General features: G+C 36.8%; 2 protein-coding genes across 3 annotated transcripts; one reads left to right on the top strand and one right to left on the bottom strand.

Annotated features, from left to right (window-relative positions):
* Nucleotides 1-3818: 3818 nt before the first annotated feature.
* On the bottom strand, nt 3819-6500 carry avd (avidin). Its single transcript, XM_039675635.2, has 4 exons — nt 6345-6500; nt 6042-6252; nt 4232-4352; nt 3819-4147 (listed from the first exon to the last, which is right to left on the bottom strand). Exons 1-4 carry the CDS (start codon nt 6471-6473, stop codon nt 4111-4113), a joined length of 498 nt encoding a protein of 165 aa, XP_039531569.1. The 5' UTR covers nt 6474-6500; the 3' UTR covers nt 3819-4110.
* A 5460-nt stretch (nt 6501-11960) lies between these two features.
* Nucleotides 11961-24218, top strand: trpc7a (transient receptor potential cation channel, subfamily C, member 7a). Of its 2 annotated transcripts, none has more exons than XM_039675333.2 (12): nt 11961-12461; nt 14536-15298; nt 18823-19005; nt 19086-19250; nt 19353-19569; nt 19917-19961; nt 20359-20623; nt 21618-21813; nt 21903-22124; nt 22198-22275; nt 22361-22436; nt 22637-24218. In XM_039675333.2, the coding sequence occupies exons 1-12, from the start codon at nt 12064-12066 to the stop codon at nt 22774-22776; spliced, it is 2748 nt and encodes a 915-aa protein (XP_039531267.2). In that variant the 5' UTR covers nt 11961-12063; the 3' UTR covers nt 22777-24218. The 2 variants fall into 2 exon arrangements, with proteins under 2 accessions (XP_039531267.2, XP_039531266.2); XM_039675332.2 differs by having other exon boundaries at nt 19917-20150; nt 22637-24217.
* Nucleotides 24219-24562: the final 344 nt, after the last annotated feature.

Here is a 24562-nt window from a genome sequence, read left to right as displayed (position 1 = left end):
TCAAACTCCACAACAAATATGATTGGAGAGCTGAAAGTGTCTGCTATGGATAAATGGTTTGAAGATGAACAGAGAATGCATTGTGACCGTATGTCCTTTTGCTTTCTATACTGAATGCATCTTACTCCCACGTCTCACAGTTACTAAAGGATCAGACAGTCTTCGCTTTTTGTATTCAAAACGGAATACACTGAAATATAATACAGAAAAAGGATGTTTTTGTCACCTCGTACATCTTTCATGATATTTTCAATTCAAAGATTTTAAAAAGTTGGACACCTTTTAAAATGGAAAATGAAATGTTATTTATCCTTAATCACAGTACTTATAAATAAGAGAAGTGTTTCCACTGATATTCAGAGTCTCAACGTCAATTTTGACTCCAGTGGTGCGGTAAATCACTAGTTATGATGATTTTCATTTAATCTCAAAACAAATTCAGAAAATCCTCAACCTAGCTGTCATTTAAAAGTCAATGCTTCCACTATACAGGTAAGTGCCAATGCAGTAGAAAAGATGAATGTGAGAGGATATCAGAAGATCACTGAAAGCTTTTCAAACTAAACAAAAGCCCCAGCTATGCACAATATTTTTTACCATATTGGTTAAAATGACTGTATTATGTAAGTAGAAATTATAGTTCTGTTCATATTTAACACTAATTTGATAGAACGTAATTTATTCTTGTATATATATTATATATAACATAACATATATTTATCAAATACTCAATTATAATGAATCTTTACACTTTAAACAATTGCTATTACATTTTTAGTCTTCAGAAAATGGCAAAATATCCATTTTAATATGGCACATTGTAAATTTTGTAATTCCATCAACGCCCCCAAAGTTTGCAAAGTCGCTATCTCTCGAGTTCAACATTTCATTCGGTAATGTTAGGGAGTTTTGATTTATATGCTGTTTAATGTTTGATGATCGCATTAGCAATGGCTGCGTATGAAATTGCATACTCTCTAGGGCAGACACCAGCTCAACGGCAGCTCTCACTGTAGCAGGTACAATCAAGCAGAGGTTATTTAGATTTAAAATAACTAATGGGGCGATAACTTGTTGATATAAGTGCACTAATTCCAAACGAATGTCCAAAATTTAAATAAATAAATTTAATGCAAATTTAAATCGTTCTCTTCCTTGTCGCCCTCAGCGGCTGCCTTCGCCATTATAGGCATGCGCCGGCCCTGAGTGGGTACTTATTTTGAATGTGTAATTACTTCACAACTGCTAAAAATATGTTTTATATTAATGCTTTGAGTTTGAGAAAGGCACACAACAAATAAAATCTATTATTATAATTATTATATGTGTTGCGTCACTTCACTGTCATTCACAAATCCTGTAAAAATCATTGTGATTTTAACGGTAAAAGATGTTACAGTGCAAAACGGTTAATTGGTTAACAGAAAGTTTCCTTACTATACACGGTAAATAACTGTGATAAATCTAACGATAGATTTAACATGTAAGGCAAGGGTAAATGTAATGCATTTACATTTAAATTAATGTTTATTGCATTTTTAAAATGTCAAAAATGTGCATTAAACATTAAACACCATCATGTGTGTTACCATGATGGTGTTTAATGTTTGTGTAAATAACACTGTACAGCTTCTTTTACAATATTTTAAGCTTTTTATGAGGAAGACTGATAGTAATGAGCTTTGATTTATCATGTGACTCTTATCTCTGCTGGGATGATTGAAGGTTGTCAGTGTATTACAACAGTACAGAACAGATTTTAATTCTTCAGTAGGTTGGTACATTATATCAGATACATATTTGAAATACAGTTTATTACTGTAAATTTTGATATAAAAAGTTAAGTCTGTAAAACCATTACCACTGATACTATATTTTTTATGGTAATGTTCTGGTAACCACAGCTGCCAGCTTTTTTTTCTGTAAAAACAGTTTTTTTTTGTTTTTTTTTTTTTTTACAGTGATATAGCCTTATGAGAAAGTAAAGTGTCTATCGTATGGACACTTTAGAATCTCGGCAGAAGTAGGTCCGGATACTTTTTGCCTATACTTTTTATGAGTAGAGTACTGTGAATTCCAACATAGTCTACATATTTTGTCTGTTTTTCGCCTACTAGTAGGAAAGTATGCGATTTTGGATGCAGCCAATGGCTGTCTGCAGCTAACAGCTCCTGCAGTAATGAAAGGATGATATTAAAACAAACCCACATTTGACTAGAGGTTTGGTAAATGGATGCATGGATAACTTTATAATTTCCTTTTTTATAGACAAAATATTAATTAATGAATTTTTATATTGGCCATGACAATTTATTTGAATAATTAACAGCTACAATTTTAGCAATAACACAAAAGAACTGGTGTGTAAACAACATACAGATTTATTATAGATGCATTGACCTATAGTATTTCATTTTAGCGCAGATGCGCAACAAGATTTGTGATTTAGCTTGTGTAATTATTTAAACCAAACATTTTAAGAACCATTGTTGCCCTATACCAAAGACTCATTTGCACTGTTACTATCACCAATGGTTTATTTAGCGTACCTTACTGATACTCATAAGATTCTTCAGAAATTTAATGTGCATGCCTTAATATCTGGCATATCTCATCTATAACCAGCCACCAAAGAACTTGTGTACTTAAAATGCTCATAAAGTCTCCTGCCTGAAGAATACAATGATTAATTGGCTACATTAGCCTCCTTTTGGGACTTATTCAACTAAGTGCCTTGTACATACCAACTGCAGTTAAAAATCTGCCTATTTTGTGGGTATATATAGCAATAGTTTCAGCTCAGGTCCATCAGAGCGCATCACCTGAAGCATGCTGTTCTCAATGGGAGTGCGCTGATAGCTGTATTAAGCCATGCTCTACACTGAAGGCCTTAAGAGATCTTGACTAATAGGCTGCAGAACCGTTCATGTGGAAGAGACAGAATCAAAAGTGTGTAGAAATCAGTACATTAGGTCATTAAATGTTACTCAATTCTCATTTTTGCATGTAAAAACATGCATAAGGCAATAATATTGTGAAGATCAGGCTTAAGGAATTAAAAATTCAAGGCGAGACACTCAAATCATAATGCAGCTGTGTATACTTGGTATTAAAAGAGTAAAACATTTAGTTGAGTTTATTTGTATAGCACACATACATATATATATCTAAAATGAATTAAAGAAAACAACTATTGTTGCCCTGCCAAAGACTCATGCACTGTTAATATCATGTTAGTCAATGAAGACATAATGTGATTGCAATGACGCATACAATTTGAAGATAATATTGATATTTTGGATGTCGATCCAAAGTTAGCATTCTCTAAAGTCTTTGCATTAATGTCATTTCAGCTGAAGGTGCAGGATGAAATGTCCAGCTGCAGGTTAGGAGAAGTTGGCCTGTAGAGACTAGGTTGGAAAAACTGAACAGTAGTGCAAGTCATCATATATTCTCCCACTGTGTAAACAGGATAATGTTTTTTTACTCTAGCTTCCCCATCTCCAAGCAGCATTTGTAACTGAAATGACAAGATCATGCATAATTTAAACTGCACTAGACTACCTGCAGAGGTTTCGGTGGCCGAAGGGAGCCGGTGGAATGCTTGGGAATTGGGAAGCCAATTTCTCAATTCTGTTTGGTGCTGCATTTTTCAATTCCATTTCTGAACCACTAGAATCCCTAAACTCACACCACTGATTGAGTCAACATTGCTATGTGGACCTGGTTGGGAGGCTCAAAAACGCCACCAGTTTACACTTCAAGGAAATTAACCAATGAATGGTTTTGCTTCAATAGTAGTCTCTGCACTTTAAGCTCAAATTAAATACTTTAATATTAAAATCACTTTTACACCCAACGACACTTGGTATAGAATTAGTATTAAAAGCTCAAATAAGACATGTCAGCCTAAAGGTGATGAAATATTGTCTGTGTAAAGACTGTCACAACACAAACCATTTAAAGCTTTCTTTTTTGTTCTGCCTTTTATTAAGCTCGAGGGTTTTATACAAGGATTTTAAATGTCTCAGTAGGTTTAAACTCTACAAGCTCCTTGAAAAAACACCTTCAAGGAATTTAAATGATGTTGAATCTATTACGGAGTTAATTTTAAATTGAAGTCTTGAAAAAAAGATCTTCTCCCAACCTAGAATACAAAAAGAGGGAGACATGGAGTCATAGACATTCAATAGACTTTTCAAAGAAATCCTTGAATTTACGCACAGCTTACCTGGTACTTCCCCAGTCACCAGCCAAGCTGTCAGCCAAACTGCGCAACATCCAGAGCGTTTTCAGCACTTGTGCACCGTCACCTAAAATAAAGCACTGACCAACCCAAGCAGAACATGAACCTGCACAAAAACAACACATTATAGGATTGTGCGCCTAATCAAAGTCAACAAAACTATACAGAAGAGAAAAAAATAAAAATAAAAACCAGTTTCTAACAAATTACCATTTGCCAGCAGGAAGCGAGAAAGAAAAAAAAGCCTTTTTAAGCACTAAATGCAGTAGCAGCATCATTATGCTGTCAAAAAGCTTTCCCCAATGACGTCCATTCAAAAGTAACCATGCATCTTGACAAAATAAAAAAGCACTGTAGTTTGGCATATAGCCTAGTGTGCTTAAGCCATTCTACTAAAGTGGTGTTATTTCATCTGTTTTTTTATTTATTTATTTTCAAGAGTGAAACTCATCCATGGATTAAACCTTAGCAATTAATACTTTTTTAACCGACAGCTCAACTGAAAAAAAAAAAGTCTATCACCACATTACAATTTGCATATTTGGACATGCATGTTTTCATGCCCTTTAATTAAAAAAAATAGTAATAAAAAGTCTAACACATACTGTGTATATTTTAGCCATGTGAAAGTTGAAAACAACATCTGCCAGCTGAAATATGACTTGTGTGGCCATTTTCAAGTAAATATTAATAAATGAATGCAAAATCTGGTGTATCTTTGTATGCACTTAAATAGTATGCTACATAAGTATTAATTTGTAGCAGATAGCCTATGGGTATATTATATATATATATATATATATATATATATATAAATATATAAAAAAAAAACGAACACTGTTACAGTCGAAACAAAATAGTGACTTTATACAACTATGAACGGCAACGGTGTTCTACGCATGCGCGACATTAACTGCTACCTAGTGACGTTCTGCTGTAACAGTCAGGATGTAACAGATTAGATAAGTAATGTTATATTTTATGGTTATGTATCATTTTAACTGTATCTGTTATGTAATTTAAGGCCAAAAGCAACAATTCTATTACTTTTTGTGGGCTAGTTTGTTAAATTATCACTTACGCCGCCCTTTTTATGGGCTATATGCACGCATTAGTTCCGCATTTGACGTAAGGATGCTCGTCCATTTCCGGTTGTGTAGATTAAAGCGGAGGAAAACCGGAGAAAACGGGATTATGGCAGAGTCTTCAATATTTACTGTCCTCCCGTCTTTGAAACGAAACGTACATACGTTTAGATGTAATTTTATATATAGTTATGTTTATTTAATATAATTTTAAAAAGAAGGATAAACACAACGAGGGGTGTCTGTTTTATCTGTTTTTGTGACTAACGTTTCATTAGTATAACCATGGAGTATAAAATTCAATATAAATTCTCGGTATTGCATTGGACTCTATGATCGGCGGAAGTTATCGAGCATCCCTAATGCTTCACCGGAAATAACGCCGTGCATAGAGCCCATTGTGGTTAACGTTACTTTGTTAGTCAAAGGTTTACTTCCGGTAGCCATTGTTCTGCCCCTTTTAAGGCCTATGCCTTTTACCTGGTTCTGCCGAATAATACTACTCTATATAACACTATATTTGCATTGTTGTAATGCTATGCTTACGGTAATGTATGGGCGTTAATAAAGCCTAAAACCACATGTGATGCTAACCCAGCAAGCGTTTGCTTATAGTCCCTAACGTTAAATGTGTTACATTGAACGGTCACCCCTAGCCAAATAAGTAACATATTGTTGAGGGAATGTGTGGTTACTTAAGTGTATTTTACCTTTCTCCCACAGTACGGAGAATGAAACAGTGGGTTGAGTCCCATCACCAACTAGCCCGATGACTTTGGCTGTGCGGTCTAACCCAGCGGCGCCGCTCATACTCTCCACTGCGGTCTGATACACACCTCTGATCTCCGACCCATCCGCCTTCACATGCAGCGTGGAGCCCAGCTCGTTGCGCCAAACGCCGGTAATATTACAAGCATCGACCTTAGGTGATGATTAACGATTACTTTCATCACATGCATGAAAAAGTCTGTTTTTCAAAAAGGTCTTTTATTTTATACTTAAACGTAAAATACCTTCATGTTCTGCGTTGAGGACTCATTTGCAGGCACAGTTGGAGAAGTTATCAAAGTCACAAAGAGCAAATACCACATTAATGAGCTCATCTTGGTAAAAAGCTGTGAGATATTGTGGGTCAGACTCATATTTCACTCTTCACCCTGCCGTAATTTTCAGTTAATTAATTTGCATATGCAGGTAATCATGTCATTGGTCGCATTTAAATTAGAATATTGCTTATTCCTTCGTTGGGAACTACTAATTAGAACTACCAGAGGGAGGCAGTGTTGTCTCAGAAGATATATATTTTAAAAGAATTTTAAGATTCACTGATTAATAATGATTTGTTATTTAGCTTGCTGCAAAATGTTACACAATATAAGGAAGATCGGGGATAGCTATCACACTTTTTACTCTGATGAAAAGCCTATCAGTGTAAGTCACTAAATGGTCACAAATCTATTTGAAAAAACACAAGATAAAATCTATTCTTCAAACATCTATTGAACATTTTCACCTTTATTTCCTAATAGTCCACTGAACAGTACCATTTCCAAATTGATTAAAAGTGTCAGTGAAGACAGTTATGTTTTTATGTTCTTTTTATCAAAGGCCTATATACATATATATATATATATATATATATAGGCCTATAATGGTTTCCACAAAAATATTAAGCAGCACACTTGTTTTCAACATTGATAATAATGAGAAATGTTTCTTGAGAATTAAATCAACATATTAAAATGATTTGACACTGAAGACACTGTATGATGATGATGAAAATCCAGCTTTGCCAACAGAAATAAATAACATTTTAAAATATATTCAAATAGAAAACACTGAAAACACTTATGTTAAATTGTAATAATATTTCACAATATTACTGTTTTTCACAGCATTTTTGATCAAACACATGAAACTTTTGTGTGTAGACCAATAATGTGGCAAATCATCACAATGAAACCTGCTATTAAACATCTTATTCAAGGTTTTTCAGTTGATTTTAAATGGTAAAACCGTTATGAACAAACTAAGCAATTAATTAAATGGGTTTGTGAAAGTAAAAATGGCAGGTGACATATAATCCCAAACTCTCTGGTAATTATCATCCAGTGCCATTGACCTTTTCAATTCCCAGTGCATCTAGTATTTAATGTGAGTCTGCCTCGGCTGATTCTAAGTATATGCTTCCGCTGTATGAGAAAATCTCCTGTAATGACTCAGCAAGTAAACATTGTGTGAAATGACAGGTTACTCCAGGCTGCTGCATGGCCTTTTGTGCCATTAATGGGTTTTCACTCAACAGCTGCAGAGAGGAAGCGACTCTTATTTGGCATTTCAGAGAGCATTATGTCATGTGCTCATATCCAGCTTTTTCTTTGTATTTTCTCTCTTTTTTTTTTTCTTTTTTTTCACGAAGGAACTGCTGTTCTTCTGTGAATTTGAATCGGCCATAGTTTATATATATGAAACCACCACACATGTGAGTAGCATCACAGCAGTGGTCATCTGGAATGTTTTATTTATATTCTAACATGTGATGTTGCTGCATCAAACTAGCTGCTCTCCCCTGATATAAATATGTACACGTTTATGGGAGGCTAGAGAGCAGAAGATTGATGTAAAAATATAAATAGAAGTTGCAGCTTGTGTCTGGCCTGATTTTTTTTCTGTCCCTCTCCTTTTGAAAGAAAAGTGGGTGTATCTCTAGCTTTCTCTCTTTCCTCTCTGAAAGGATTATTGTGTCACTTGGGCAATGGTTGCATCAGTAATCCTTGTCCCATTGGACATCATTGCTAGTTTAACAACAAACCTCAAAATACACAGTGAAAAAAAAATCCATCCATCCATTCTCCACCTATTCAGGGTCACAGGACACCAAAAATAAATAGGAAGAAGAAAAAAAGTCTAGTTGAGTCTATACCTAAAATAATTGAAAACATTTGCTAATATTCAAGATGCATTATCTAAAAACTCATTTTAATATTCCATCTATTTTTTTATTAAGTTTTTCAAACTGGATAAGTTAAAATAACTAAAAAAAAAGTTGAAACTGATTGCATTGCAAATTTTAAGTGATACTAACTAGAAACATCATTTTTTTAAGTAACTGGTACTAGGTCATTTTAACTGAATCTTACAAGTTACTGTAACATAATTGATCAAGTCATTTTACAAGGAGTGTTTAGGTTCACAGAACATAATTAAATTAAAGATAACTTAAAATGTGTTACATTACAATTTATTTTACATTCATATAAACAATTTTAATTTCTCAGTAACAAATTACTCACTTTATTCGTTTTTGTAAGTTTTTAAATTCACATTTTCAAGTAACTAAACTGCTAACTATACACATTCTGAAATAAAAAAGGCATGTGTCCAATCTTAACCGTCCTATTTCATTAGAAACGATCTTAAAACTCCAAAACTGTAAAATTCCAAACTTGTCCTTTAGCTCCTTTTATCATAGATAGAAACACAAAGTTTGCACTTTAGTGCACGACACTGATTTTTTCCCCCCTTTTTTAATTTGTGTTGTGCAATAAATAGTATTAATTCACATTTTAATTCAAGTCAAGTCACCTTTACACTTTTTACAATACAGCTTGTATCAAAGCAGCTTCACAGTGATAACATGAAAATAAAACAAACAAATTTGTTTCTAAAAGAAAATTGCGTCATCGTCCACCTTAAGTAAGGCCTATAGTACATTTGAATATTAAATGTCCCCAACTTAGCAAGCCAAAAGCCAAGACAACAGTAGCAAGGAACCAAAACTCCATCAGGTGACAGAATGGAGAAGAAAAAAAAAAACTTAGGAGAACCCAGGCTCAGTAGGGGGCCAGTTCTACTCTGGCAAAACGAGTGAACAGTGTTTATGATTCAGGCAGCATTACAGGTCAGAAGTCCGATTGGATCAGAACATTCAGAATATTAATCCAGTTCCATCTGGTTGGAAGCTGGAGTCATCACGCCGGTGGTGGAGATGAGTTTGTTGAGGATCAGTGTCGATGACTGTCGTGTCGATGAGACCTTCAAAGGGCTGATGAGGCTGGCACTTCAGGGATGTGTCATGGATGGGTCCAGGTGCAGGTCCACCATCTGATCTGGATACGGCCACGATCCGGCTGACTTCAGTAAACAGGAAAGGGACTGGCTGACACTGCGGACTGTGTTGTCATTGTGTCTTGGCCCAAGTTCTGCATTAGATCTGGATACGGCCTAGGATCCAGCAGACTGAGGTAAACCTCGGATAAACAGACTAATATTAGTGTAGATGCCATCCTTCTTGTGATGTAACAAGTACACCAGGATTCATGGGGAGTGTTCGCTCTTCTGGCTGATCTAAACTTTGTCAGTTAAAATCTAGACTAAAAACATATCTCTTTGGCCTAGCAGACTCATAACTGCAGAGTGTGTCTGTTTCCTGGACAATGTTAGGAACATTGTTCCAAAGTTTTGGTGCTAAAAAGGGAAAGGATCTACCGCCAGCAGTCGATTTTGATATTCTACTATTACCAACTGGAAGAAATTTTGAGATTACAATATATATGAAAGACTATAATGCGTTAAGAGCTCGCTCATACTGGGGAGTTTGCGTTTTTAAAGAAAGTGTTATTTCTAATTTCATCTCCGTCTTCCTCGAACCTCCCTGTGACAGTCATGAATGCATGAACTAATTGTTCAGCATTTTTCATTGAGAGCATATGATGCAATTTATATATATATATATATATATATATATATATAAATAGTATCTCTATGCAATGAAAGTGTATTAAAATTAATAATTGGATATAAACATACCAAACTTAACTGCCAGCTGCTTCACTCTTGGCCTGAATAGAAAGATTGGGACCTTTAAGTTAGTCAGGTTTTAATATTTACCAAAATACTAGGAAAAATATGTGTGAAGCACAGGCTAATCGGTTATGTAACTTAATAGGCATTATTTGCTCATCTATAGGCTCATCTTACCTACACTCCTATCCCAACATCTGCTGAAAGAGATTGTACTGCAACATACCTCTTCTATTTCCCCAATTGCAGAAGAATCTCTATATTGTATGAGCAGAACTGTGAGTAAAGACTTTGACAGACTTATTAGAATATCGACCAGGTCTCTGAGATTTTTTGTGGTTACCACATGATTTGATGTTGTTAAGTATTTGTATTCTTTAGGACACTGTGTTACATGGAGATATTTGATTATACTTTTTTTGCTTTTAAGATTTCTGAGCATCAGTTGGCTTCATCTCTGTCCATTTGAATTGTAAACTCTGACATCACATAATTAAGTTTGAGAATCATATGAGATGATATGGGCCAGACCTCAGAGAAAGAACTCCTTGCATGAAGCCTTTGATGAGCATCAAAGCACCGTCCTCAACAGGTGATCTCCTGCGGTCCATCTAACAGCTGCTCTGCATTAGCCTGAAGGGGTTTAGAATCAGTCCATTCGATTTCAATGAGACCTGGTTAGTTGTCATGCAATATTTCAAATTTCCAAATATGCACGCATATGATTGTTCTCTCTGTGAGTTTCAAACAACTTATTTTATGAATTAGTTATTATCAATAACACAATAAAACTCATAATTAATATATTTTAAATAAGGAATAATTGAAGATGGGGCTTTCAATTATAGGTAAAATAAAAAATAGATTGGGGCTAGTTAATATTTATTTTTAGTATGTAAGCAATAAGGTACGAGAGGCTGTGCTGTATTGCGAATAAGTAACGGCTGAAGGGCATCGTTAGGCACGACGCGAAGCGGAGTCGAGTTCAGTTGATGGAGATTTGTGTGATGCACATCCAGGGCATGAAGCTCCCATTCCACCACATCCTAAAGATACTCTATTGGGTTGAGATCTGGTGTCTGTGGGGGCCATTTTAGTACAGTGAACTCATTGTCATGTTCAAGAAACCAATTGGAAATGATTCAAGCTTTGTGACACTGTGCATTATCCTGATGGGTACATGGTGGCCATAAACGGATGGACATGGTCAGAAACAATGCTCAGGAAGGCCGTGGCATTTAAACGATGCCCAATTGGCACTAAGGGGCCTAAAGAAAACATCCCCCACCATTACACCACCACCACCAGCCTGCACAGTGGTAACAAGGCATGATGGATCCATGTTCCCATTCTGTCTGAGGCCCAGAGTCTCTGGTATTTAAAAATCCCAACCCCATCAGGGCTAAAATTTGCCCATTGGGCCATTGTCCTCTGTCCATCATGGCCCCCTAATCATCCCCATATATAGTGATTGGCTTCATCACTCTCACACCAGTAAGCTGGTGTATGTGGGCATTCTGGCACAATGGCTGCTGATCTATCATCCAAGTGGATGCTGCACATTGGTGGTAGTTGAGAAGATTCCCCCTTCTATATAAAGTGCTTTAAGTGCAGAGAAAAATCACTATATATATATATATATATATATATATATATATATATATATATATATATATATATATATATATATCCTACCTTTATTGAAATAAAAACAAAAGTATAGTCTAGTAAACATAATTTATTTGTTTACTTTGTCAACTGTTCATAGAAATGGTGGGAGGTGTTAACCTGAAGGGTGGGGGCGGGAGAACCAGTAGAAAAAGTGCGTATTTTACAAAAAGGCGAGGGACAGGCTATCACACTTGTTGCAGAACATGACATGGACCGGCACCGGACCTCTTGCTGATCAGCAGTTTCTTTGCTTTTAAAATGCTGAGTGATAGAGACGAGCGCGATATGCACGCCAAGGAGCAATTCATCATATCTCACGCAGCACTCTGCACTATACCGCTCGCGCTTACCGCGGGAGATGATGCTGTCGCCTCAGAGACCGAAACTCACGGAGACCAGTTTCCTTACAGCGATAGAGACAGCTGCTGTCGCCCCGAAGTGCCCATGTTAAACAGGTGCAGGACTCTTCCTGGTACTCTGATAGACAGTCGAAGAGAAAACGACCCTACTGAGACAGAGTTATCAGATAGTCATGAAGTCGAGGGATCCAAACACGAGTTTGGCCATCACGCGCACAGGTTATTCGAAAGCGATGATGACCTGGACTATCCTGCGCACCATCACTGGCATCCTCATGACAGCAGCTCGCACTATTCGTAAGTACGACACATCACGTGATCAGTTTGTCATCATGCAACAAATGTGGACTGGATATGTTCAAAAGATTGAATCAGTCAGTCTATTTTAAATTATGATATTATAATAATAAGGTCAAATAAATGTAGATTCAGTTTTATTTGTTTTTGATGCAGACACAAACAAATCAACTTATTTTCTGTAACATGTAACAATCAAAGATGTGAAAAAAAGAATATTAAACAGAGTAACACACAAGAAATGTCACTGCAAGTGGGTAGACATCCTTTAAGTGCTACATTAAAATTGTCTTGGTTGCACTTTATTTTAATGGTCCTTTTGACACATTCTGTTGAATTTAAAAAGTAACGTTGGACCTATACATGTCTACTAACTGTCATTAGAGTGTTAGTAGAGTATTAGTAAACTGGTAGGGTTAGAAAGTTGACAAGTTGCAAAGTTACTTAGTATAAAATGTCTGTTGGATGACCATCACAATAAAGAGTTAGCAGATATTAATACTCTAATCAGAGTTAGTTGACATGTAGATGCAGATTTACTTATTGTCAACAGAATATTTAAACAATAAAGTATTACCATTCTCTTGTCACGCTCCAGTTCCACGCAGCTGTGTATGGCTTTCCTCCAAAGTTGACACTTCAAAAACCATGCATGAACAAACACGACAAATATCCATAACCCCAGTTGATGAATCAGTGTCTTCTGAAGTGAAATGTGTGTGTAAGAAAAATGCTATTTTAAAACTTTTCAATTAAAAACCATCACTTTTGGCTAATATGTGCATTCATGAGTTCACACTTGGTGTACATTTTCATTTTTGTGTGGAGTATCCCTTTAATTCTCAACTCTTCAACATGAAATTCTGATTTATTGACAACTTTCAAAAGCATTACAAATTCTTACCCTCCTCAAATTTTGAACAATTGTGTATTTACCCAGATACTTTCAAGACTGAATCGTCTGATCTAAGTTAATATTCTAGTTTCATACTCTTAATTTATGTCAACAGTGTCACTTGTTTCAATTTTTACAAATTCATCTTGAGACAAAGTTGATTCCTTAATTAAAGTGAGTTGGGAAAGAGCAGTGAAATCTCCTTGGCCTTCTCATGAATGATTCTGAACATTGCAGTTATTAGATTGGCACAGTTCACACAGACCATATTGAAACATAAATAATTTAGCTTGCTTATTTCAATATCATTTAATTTCAGGGCTGTTGACAGATACATTTGCAGACTTACAATTCCTTGTCCCCTGTGCACCCCAAAAACAGATCAGTAAAGATTTAGAGATGGAAAAAAAATCCCATTTTGCACACTACAAAATCGTAATGTTTGATTTATCATGTTGCGAAGCAAGGAATGAGTTTTATTCCAAGTGACACCCTCAATTGTGATCCGTTACACAGTACAATTTGTGCCGAGGCTTGTGCAAAAATGCAATAAAATTAGATTTCACCCTTTGCTGTCTACCTGGCTTGTGTTTGAATATAACTTGCTTACAATTTTAGTTCAGTGTCTTTGAAGGCTTTTTAAGTTCAAGGAAAATTGACACTACAAAGCACTTCCGGTTAATTCAATAAAGAAAATGAATGAAGTCATGAGACGATCACACTATAATAGGATGTTAAGAACATCTGTTCTTAGAGGTGGTTTCTGTAATGAGATGAATCTTTAGTAAAGGATGCGCATAATTAGAAGTCCATCTGCATTGATCTCATTGACCGCCACTGTAATTGATGGTCCTGTACTGTTACTGTAAAACCATGCAGTGTGTGGTTTACCCAAAGAGATCTGTAGCACTTGGAGAAAAGAGCACGTTATCATTATCCTATGGGTCATTCTTGTGACTAATTATATCTCTAATCTTTTTTTACAAATATAGCCTGTGTTGAGCATGTTTTAACCTGTCCTTATTTCATAAAGAATAAAAAAGGTTAATTCAAATAGATAGATAGATCAGATGTTCTTATAGATGAATTGGTGTCATAGACCAATTTTCTCCCAAAGCATTCAAGTTTCATAGTTTCACCAAATCCTATGTGATCAGCCTCATTCTCTGGGTTCTCCAGGTTTGAGGCCATGCAGCGCAGACACACCACCCTGAGAGAGAAATGCCGACGACAGGCGGTCCGTGGCCCCGCGTACATGTTCAGCGAGAGAGGCACCAATCTGACCGAAGAGGAAGAGCGTTTCATAGATGCCGCAGAGTATGGAAACATCCCTGTGGTCCGTAAGATGCTTGAAGAGTCCAAGACGCTGAATGTAAACTGTGTGGACTACATGGGCCAGAATGCATTGCAGCTTGCTGTAGGAAATGAGCACTTGGAGGTCACAGAACTGTTGCTGAAGAAAGAGGGGCTGGCACGAGTGGGTGATGCCTTGTTGTTAGCCATTAGCAAGGGCTACGTGCGGATAGTGGAGGCCATCCTGGCCCATCCGGCATTCGAAGGTGGCCTCCGTCTGACTCTCAGTCCCCTGGAGCAAGAGCTACGCGATGACGACTTCTATGCGTACGATGAGGACGGGACTCGTTTCTCTCAGGACATCACGCCCATGATCCTGGCGGCCCACTGCAAGGAGTACGAGATTGTGCACATCTTATTACTCAAGGGGGCTCGCATTGAGAAACCCCACGACTATTTCTGCAAGTGCGGCGAGTGTGCGGAGAAACAGAAGCAGGATTCTTTCAGTCACTCTCGATTAAGGATGAACGCCTATAAAGGCCTCGCCAGCGCTGCATATCTGTCACTGTCTAGTGAAGACCCTGTGCTCACAGCCCTGGAGCTCAGCAATGAGTTGGCACAACTTGCCAACATTGAGACTGAGTTTAAGGTGAGGAGGTGCACACTTACACCATATCCATGGGTCACTCAAATTCACGGGCGGGCACAGGACAGAATTACTAGATGTGGTTGCACAGGTTACATTAGGAGTTTGTGATGATCCCTTTAAATAGAAAATGCAGTATATATCTGAATATTTTCATATAGAGACCCATATAGTTTTTGAGAAAAATAATAAAGGAATAATTCATCCAGTCATATATTTTTATCTCATATTCAACTTTTTGTCACCATACTTAAAGGCTTTATGCCATAATTAGGGCCCAAGCCTTGAAAAGGCGAAAGCCCTATTGTTTTCCTTAGGAAAATTATTATTTTACTAACTTTTGGGCACTTTTGGGGCCCTTAACGTGTTTGAAAACTCTTGAAACTTTGCACACCGGTCAGAACCCACGGCTATCAGGGCTGAAGTTGGTACCCGGGCGTGGCAGGGGGGCTCAACGGCTCCCCCTGGAACGGGGTCCGAAAACTTGGTCCATAAATCAAACACGCTTGCATGTAATAATATGAAACTCTGTACACTTATAGATCTCATCGGGCCAAACAACTTTCATGCTCTTAAGTTTTACGCCAGCCCAACAGGAAGTCGGTTATTTAGGGTTGTTTGGAAAACGCATGCAATGGAATTTAAAGTACTCCTCCTTCAAACAAATAGAATTCAAACAAATCCCACAAAACTTCAGCATGAAGTCAAGACATTGAGGACAAAAAAAAATTGCCAGGGGATTTTTGATATCTCGAACGGTTTTGCCGTGGCGAGGAAAGAAATTTATGGCGAGCAACGTGAAACAGGAAGTGTGTTATAACTTCAGCATGCATCAACTGATCTTGATGAAATTTCAGCAGTGTGTTTGTTGTAAGAGGCCAATCACATGGATTTGACTATTGTGAGTTAAAGTTATAGCGCCACCAACTGGCAGAAGGAAGTGTGTCACTTTCAAAATGCTTTGAAATCATCCTCTTATTTTTACATGGTTTGCTTCAAACTTTATGTGTATAATGTAAACACACGCAAGATGTAGACCTGTGAAAAGATTATTGATATCTTAGATACTGTTACCGTGGTAACGCATCAAACTTTAATATTCTTGTTTGATGCTTTTGAGACTCTTAGCATGCTTAAAATTGCATGAAACTTGACAGACACATTACATTTATCAGCTAGTAGACATGTGCAAAGTTTCCTAAACGGGCGTGGTGAGGGCTTACTTGGGGAGTGATGCTTCTATGGTAGCCCTTATGTACCGAAAAGCTATGACAGGATGTCCTCTAAAAGCATTTCGTCAAGTGTTCCTTCTGGTGAACGGGTTTGTTATTTCAAACAAACAGCAACTTGACACAACGCAGAAACGAATGTTACAATATGAATTACTGACTGTGAAAAACATTAACTAGTAGGCTGGTTTCATTAATCACTCTGGTGATTAATGAAATTTGACTCCTGTTGCTGATCTTTGCTGCAACATTCGTTCAGCTCACAATTAAGTAAGCAAACACATTCAGGTTTTGATTGTAGTGACTAAATGATTTTATTGAACACAAACAAACACACACACATCAAATTGACAGTGGGGGCAATGGTATATTTAAATCTACATATTGTAATATCTGCAGGGCACACCCTAGTCTAGTCTTATTAAATGTATGCTTCATCTTTCATTTGTAATTTGTAAATTCGATCAATAAATTCAATTATTTAGAATAATAAGACACTGGCTGTTACCCTAAGTAGGGCTGATCAAATTAAATCGTTTACACTGAAAAATAACAATGCATTATTTTTTTATGCGTTATTTACGCATTAGTATGCATTATAATGCATAATGCTATGGCTCTTCTGGGATCTTTGTTTAACCAGTTTCACTGCTGAAACAGAAAAGAAAAGTCAATATTGCATCTAAAATGTAAGTGACTTGACTTGTGTGTGTGACTGTGTTTGTTACAGTGATAAGAGTTTAACCCTTATCACAAAGTTTAAGGCCTTGTCTTTTTGGGTATATATCTTTTTTTCACAAAATATGCATACAACCCATTTATTGTAAATGTATTGTTTGCTTTAAATTAAATTAAGATTGTATTTTTGGTAAGTGAACCTGAATTAATTTTAAATGAATGTGCTATATTTCAGATCATATATTTGTTTTTCTTAAAATCTGAACTACACTAACTTTATTCTCAGCGGAATTATACATTTATTTCTGCATAAAATAAAAACACATTTGATTTTTCTTTTTTAATCAATGTAGAATGTGTAACTTTCGCCCAGGCTTGAGACTTGGGCACAGGTGGTCCTAGTGGAAACCCAGTGGGCACAGGTGCTTTCTGTGGGGACTCGACACCCACTGGTGCTTCCTGTGGCTTTCTCTGCCTCCAGTTTCCCTGCTGTTCTGTGGATCTCAGTGTTTTAACTGAGTTCAGGGCCTTCTCAGATGCATCCTTGAAGGATGAGGTGAGGTGCAACTTCTGAAAACTGGCATGCACAGGTGATTCGTGTTGGGACCTGGTGGGCACAGCAGCTCCCTGTGTCTTGTTTTGGCTCCACTGCTTCGTGGACTTCAGGGATGTGGGGCATGGAAATTCTTCTGCCTACGGTGTTCCCCACCAGTTCCTCCTCAGAGATGGGACTTAAAACCTCCATAATAGCCCACCACTCCCCTGCAACAAGGGCCATGGTGAGCTCATCTGAGAGTTCACATTTTAAACAGCTTCTCAGTTAATCTAGGAATTGTCCAAATCGTGAAGAGTGTGTTTATGGCCCTGCGATGAGCTGCTTCTCTCTGAGAGAAACGTCTATGCTCATTCCAGCTCATAGACCAGCACAAAATTCCACACAAAAACCAATTTCCCACCCTTGAGATTAGCCTCATTATAAATTAGAGGCTTTTCAATGACAGTTTCTGGTTCAGTAGAATCTCAGTACACAACATTTTTCCAAAAGAAAACGTTCCTCCAGGGAGCTCCATGCGCTTCGGCGATGTGTGTTGTTTTATATTTAAATGTGTACAAGAGACTTTCTTCACTGAAAGTCACTCTGGGGAAATATCTAATCAGGAGTTCTCAAATCCAGACAGTTTTCCCCCTTATTGTGGTTAGCGAGCTATTAATTGAAACTGCTCCATCGAGAGCTTCCAGTAATCACCCCGTTATTATTCTCTCATCACCGTTTTTCTCTACAGACGATCACTTTCGACAGTTGTAATGGCGTGTCAGTGATTCCGCTTCTGTAATTCCACATAAAATGTTTGTTCTTGTAAAACAATGCAATGCTATAATTAGCAGGATGGGCTTCTCTCGGGTGCCCTCCATTAGGTACATTTCTGTTTGAGAAGATCCGATGCAAACATCAATCAGACTTCCATTTAGAGGTGCGACATGGGATTTTCGCGAATGTTCAGGCGTTGCGTCTTTCATAGCAGAGCGTTCACTGTTTGCTCCCAGTTGGAGTGAGTTATTTTTTACATGTGATTAATAGCCCGTCTGAAGTCATAATGCTGTGGCTCTGTTTTGATTTAGAATGACTATAGGAAACTCTCCATGCAGTGTAAGGACTTTGTGGTTGGCGTTCTGGATCTCTGCAGAAACACAGAGGAAGTGGAGGCCATTCTGAACGGAGATGTTGACCAGAGCCCTCTGAGCGAACACCACCGGCCCTGCCTTAGCCGGGTCAAACTGGCCATTAAGTACGAAGTCAAAAAGGTACTGGCTATTGATTTCTGAAGTGGAACGGTTTCCCATGTGCTTGCAAGGCAATGTCTAATTCAATGATATCCCTACAGTTTGTGGCTCATCCTAATTGCCAGCAGCAGTTACTGACGCTTTGGTATGAGAACCTATCAGGCCTTAGGCAAACGTCGATCGGTGTGAAATGTTGGACAGTGCTGGGAGTGATGGTGGGCTTGCCATTTCTTGCCATTGCATATTGGATTATGCCCTGCAGCAAGGTACATCATCATCATGCAGATTCTGTTCATCTAATAACATTGGGAAGGCTTCCCTTTTCTTCTATTGTTACAAAATTGTCTGCATTTGATCTTTTTTTCCAGGTGGGCCAGGTTCTCCGCAGTCCGTTTATGAAGTTTGTAGCTCACGCAGTGTCATTCACCCTCTTCCTGGGTCTTCTGGTTCTCAACGCCTCGGACCGCTTCGCAGGAGTCAAAAACCTTCCTAACGAAACCATCACTGATCATCCGCGGCAAATCTTTCGCATCAAAACCACTCAGTTCTCTTGGACAGAGATGTTGATAATGAAGTGGGTACTTGGTGAGTATCAGTCAAGCATGAGCTGCAGAACAGTGTTAGATCATAGAAAATCATATGGGTCAATATTTTTTACAGCGTAATTTATTCATTTAACGCAAAACTGAATTTTCCGCATCATTAAGGCCTGTTTACACCAATGATAACTATGACGATAAAAAAAATATTGTTCTAAAAATCTTTATAGTTATCGTTCTTGGTGTGAACGGGCCTTTATTCTAGTTTTCAGTGTCACACAGCCTTCAGAAATCATTCTAATATGCTGACTTACTGCTAAAGAAAACTGTATAGGGCTTAACCATAAACATGATGAATTTCCCTTATGCCTTTTCTTTGATTTCTCTGAACAGGAATGATCTGGACGGAGTGTAAGGAAGTTTGGGCTGATGGGCCGCGTGAGTACATCATGCATTTGTGGAATGTGTTAGACTTCGGCATGCTGTCAGTCTTCGTGGCGTCATTCACTGCACGGCTCATGGCTTTCCTGCGAGCCTCCCATGCACAGCTGTATGTGGATTTGCATGTGACCAATGCTGACTTGATCAATGCCTCATTACCAGCAGACGTGGCCTACTTCACTTATGGTATGTCACACAAAAAAAGTTTATTCAATACATAAAAGTCTAACGAACTGTAACATACCAGTATAAGACCATAAGACCAGTCTTCTCTTCTTTCTGTTCTCAATGCAATGCTAAAAATAAAGTTGCGCAGACTTTCTTGCAGCTGTCTGAAATGAAACAAAATGCTGCCATCAAGTGGTAATACCAAAAAGTTCTTCCTCTCTCTTAGCCAGGAACAAGTGGCTTCCCTCTGATCCTCAGCTCATCTCTGAAGGGTTGTACTCCATCGCTGTGGTCCTCAGTTTCTCTCGTATCGCCTACGTTCTGCCAGCCAACGAGAGCTTCGGACCCTTACAAATATCCCTTGGGCGCACTGTTAAAGATATTTTTAAATTCATGGTCATATTCATCATGGTCTTCCTTGCTTTCATGATTGGCATGTTTAATTTGTATTCCTACTACTTGGGAGCAAAGTACAACCCTGCTTTTACCACGTAAGTCCATAAAAGGATGATTTGAAAATATAGGATAGTTCACCAAAAAAGAAACATTCTGCCATTTACTCACCCTCATGTTACAAATTAGAAGGTTTTACAAATTTCTCTTGTGGAACACAAAAGAAGATATTTTACAGAATGTTCAGGCTGCTCTTTTGTGACCAAGCTTTATTTTTATTTTTTATTATAAATAAAATAAATAATAAAGTAAAATAAAACGAGTCTATATCAATATGTTCCAAGTCTATTCTACAGTTCAAAAGTTTGGGACCTTTATTTTGTTAAATTAATGCTTTTATATTTAGCAAGGGTTTAACACAAATTAAACATATTTCTAGTGTTACCAAAAAAAAAAACATTTTAAATAAACTGTTTTATTCATCAAATAATTAAAAAATAAAGTATCACAGTCTTTTATAAAAAAAAATAGTAAGCAGCAAAACTGTTTTCAACATTGATAATAATAAGAAATGTTTCTTAAGCATCAAATTAGCATATTAGAATGATTTCTGGAGGATCATGACACTGAAAACTGGAGTAATGATGCTAAAAATTCAGCTATGATCACAGGAATAAATTACATTTTTTAAATATATTAAAATAGAAAAATATCATCTTAAATTGTAATAATATTTCACAATATTACTGTTTTTATTGTATTTTAAAATAAAAAAATGGCTTGGTCAGCAAGAGACTTCTTTCAAAGGACATAACAGAAATCTTACAGACTCCTAACTTTTGGAATGGTTAGTGTATAAATAGCTTGTAAGAAAAAGTAAAATTTAAGTTGATAATCTTCCACTCAACTCTTTCCACTCAACTCTAACTCCTTAAATAAATTTTGGTGTTTGATATCTCAAAAATGCCTCTTTTTGTGTTCCACCAATAAAAGACTGCAATGCAGGTTTTTAATAAATGCAAGTAAATTATGTTGCAATTTAGGAACCATTTGTGTCTAATTGTTTCCTTGTCATGTTTGTGTCTATTGCAGGGTAGAGGAAAGCTTTAAAACGCTGTTCTGGTCTATCTTTGGTTTATCTGAGGTCATCTCTGTGGTCTTGAAGTATGATCATAAGTTCATTGAAAACATTGGTTACATACTTTATGGGGTCTATAATGTCACAATGGTGGTGGTCCTGCTTAATATGCTCATAGCCATGATTAACCACTCATACCAGGAAATTGAGGTGAGACAAATGTATTTTGCAAACAAATAATAATACTTAAAATGACCATTTGTCATAATAAATGGTTATTTGTGAATGTGTGTGAACAGGAGGATTCTGATGTAGAATGGAAGTTTGCTCGTGCAAAGCTGTGGCTCTCCTATTTTGATGAAGGCAGCACTCTTCCACCCCCCTTTAATCTAATGCCCAGCCCCAAATCCTTTTATTACATGGCTCAGCGCACCAAAGCATGCCTAGTGAGTTTATGCAAGGCCAGGGTCCGTAGCAACAGCAGCCAGCAGGACATGGGAATGGCCAATTCACGAGCTAAGGTCAGAGATCAGCAAGGGTTTTCAAATTGTTCTGATCAAGAAACGGTCATTCTTAATTGTTATATCTTTACAGCTTCATCGGTTTCGACCTTACCATGCACAAGAGGGATTCACAGTTAGGAATCCCATCAAACACCCCACAAGATATCAGGTACTAATTGTTTTGTTTTATTATCCTAAAATGTTCCTGTACAGTATTTCCCAGGGAAAATCTTATTCTAAATCTTCTCTCATAGAAACTCATGAAGCGTCTCATCAAGCGGTACGTCCTGAAAGCCCAAATTGACAGTGAAAGTGATGAGATCAATGAAGGTAAAATGTATCCATTTTAATTGTCTAATTTCTTCATCCATTAGTGTCCCTAAATATATTTTACTGACATTCCAGAACACATACATGTCCTGTTAAGGTTCCTAATACAATACAAGGTTTTCATGCATCTAAGGCCGAAAAACTGCCAAGTTTTTCTTGAAATCAGTCAAACACATTTTCGCATTGCCTCTTTTCCACAGGTGAGTTGAAAGAAATCAAGCAGGACATTTCCAGCCTCCGCTATGAGCTCCTGGAGGAAAAATCACAGGCGACTGAAGAACTAGCTGAACTGATCCAGGAGCTTGGAGACAAACTCAGCAAAGGAACCAAGAGACCATGAAAAATGAATGTAGCTGAAAGTTTCCTAGACCGAAACTACAAGTCATTAAATACACATTTGCTGAAATATTTAGTTTAGATACAAACTTTAAAGTCTCTTTATACTCTGAAGACATTAGTTTGTGAAGTAGGTATGATTTGTGGTTGCCATTTGGGTGTGGGATGCCATATAATAAAGTAATTCTAGTAGCATGGGAGAGATGCAATGCTATATAATAATACCAATAAATTCAGGTGAATGTATTACCACAATACCTACTACACTGTATATATATATATATATATATATATATATATATATACTGTATATATATATTATGACAACTTGTGTTTTCTCAACCACAACTCACCAAATATTTTAAGCAATTTAAAACTTTTTTTTACAAGCTATACAAGATTCAACTTATTTTTTTAAGTCAGTTTAATCTAATTTAAGTTCAGTAAGTTAAGTAAGAAATGACTTAAACATCCAAGTTGATTGTAAAAAAAAGTTGCAGCTTTAATTTTTTAAGTACAGTGTATCAACATGAGTTTTGTATATTATGACATTAGTCCTGGTCCTGGAGTATCCCGGTGCTACACATTATGGTATTTTAATGCTTGACTTATGAGCTTATGATATAAATAAAGGTGTGTTATGACAAAGACATCAACAACGTGCTTGAGGAACTACAGAGATGCAAAAGCATTTTTCTCTCTTTTTAAAATTATTTAAAGGGGTGGTAAAGTATGATTTCACTTTTCTAGCTTTAGTTAGTGTGTAATGTTGCTGTTTGAGCATAAACAACATTTTCAAAGTCACAACGCTCAAAGTTCAAAGCAAAGGAAGATATTTGCTTTTAAAGAAACGGTTTGGAGGGACTGCATGACATTCCTCTAGGGTTAATGACGTCACCAACCCTAAAATGTGCATAAACCCTCTGGAACACGCAGTCCACGTTGAGGAGAGGAAAAGTTGTTGTATAAGAGTACATTTGTGAGTCAGCTCAAACTTTAGCATCCATCTTTTCACATGCAATAGAAAGTCACTCTGTGTGCATCTCACAACAGTTCCCATATGAGTGATTTATAGATTAGCCACACATGACAGAATATCCTAATTGAAGATAGTTAATCCACATGCGTTGGAACCCCTAAAAGGTTCTATACAACCCTTTTTAAGGGTTCAATAATAAGAACCCTTTAGGGTTCTTTGTAACCAGGAAAAAGGTTATATATGGAACCTTTTGGGTTCATTCATTATCATTTATTTTTGTCCTTTCTGGATTAAATATTTCATGTTATTGACAAACATCAAGACCCTAAAATGTATTTATGGAATGTATGTGAATGATCACAAAATTCAAGATATGGGGGTTAGAAAATGTATATATTTATATCATTTTATGTAGTTAATCAATATGAGGAGTGCCATTTCAGTTTTTCTCCTCTAAAAATCAGCATGATTAAAATGTGATATTAAGTTACAACAACAGTTTAATAAACAATGATTCAATTATAACTACAAAATGTTGCAGAATAATGTAATATATGAATGAATAATAGCATATAAAGAACCTCTGTGCCAAAAGGGTTCTTTCTTGTCATTATAGAACCTTTTTAGCAAAATGTTCTTTGGAGTTGAGTAAAGAATCCTATGCTTCATATATAACCCCAATGAACCCTTTTTAGAGTGTGCATCCTAAACATGTCAAGGGAACAGCAACTGGCAGTACTGTTTTGTTTAAGTCCATTCTCCTATTTTTTGGCATTATTTTCATGACAAGCATTTATGAAAACTTAAAAAA

Source organism: Pimephales promelas, chromosome 23, assembly GCF_988280905.1.
Source record: "Pimephales promelas chromosome 23, fPimPro1.hap1.1, whole genome shotgun sequence".
NCBI classification, from domain to species: domain Eukaryota; kingdom Metazoa; phylum Chordata; class Actinopteri; order Cypriniformes; family Leuciscidae; genus Pimephales; species Pimephales promelas.
The sequence above is the reverse complement of the archived record's forward strand: the minus strand, read 5'-3'. Positions and strand labels throughout refer to the sequence as shown.

What these genes read in the sequence shown, in the direction of transcription:
- avd (XM_039675635.2), bottom strand. Translation starts at nt 6,473, where the DNA reads ATGAGTCTGACCCACAATATCTCACAGCTTTTTACCAAGATGAGCTCA. An exon ending in CCTCAACGCAGAACATGAAG is followed by an intron (nt 6,253 to 6,344) that starts GTATTTTACGTT and finishes TCATCACCTAAG; the next exon opens with GTCGATGCTTGTAATATTAC. An exon ending in GGTGACTGGGGAAGTACCAG is followed by an intron (nt 4,148 to 4,231) that starts GTAAGCTGTGCG and finishes TTTGTATTCTAG; the next exon opens with GTTGGGAGAAGATCTTTTTT.
- trpc7a (XM_039675332.2), top strand. Translation starts at nt 12,064, where the DNA reads ATGCTGAGTGATAGAGACGAGCGCGATATGCACGCCAAGGAGCAATTC. An exon ending in GACAGCAGCTCGCACTATTC is followed by an intron (nt 12,462 to 14,535) that starts GTAAGTACGACA and finishes TGGGTTCTCCAG; the next exon opens with GTTTGAGGCCATGCAGCGCA. An exon ending in AAGTGATGAGATCAATGAAG is followed by an intron (nt 22,437 to 22,636) that starts GTAAAATGTATC and finishes TCTTTTCCACAG; the next exon opens with GTGAGTTGAAAGAAATCAAG.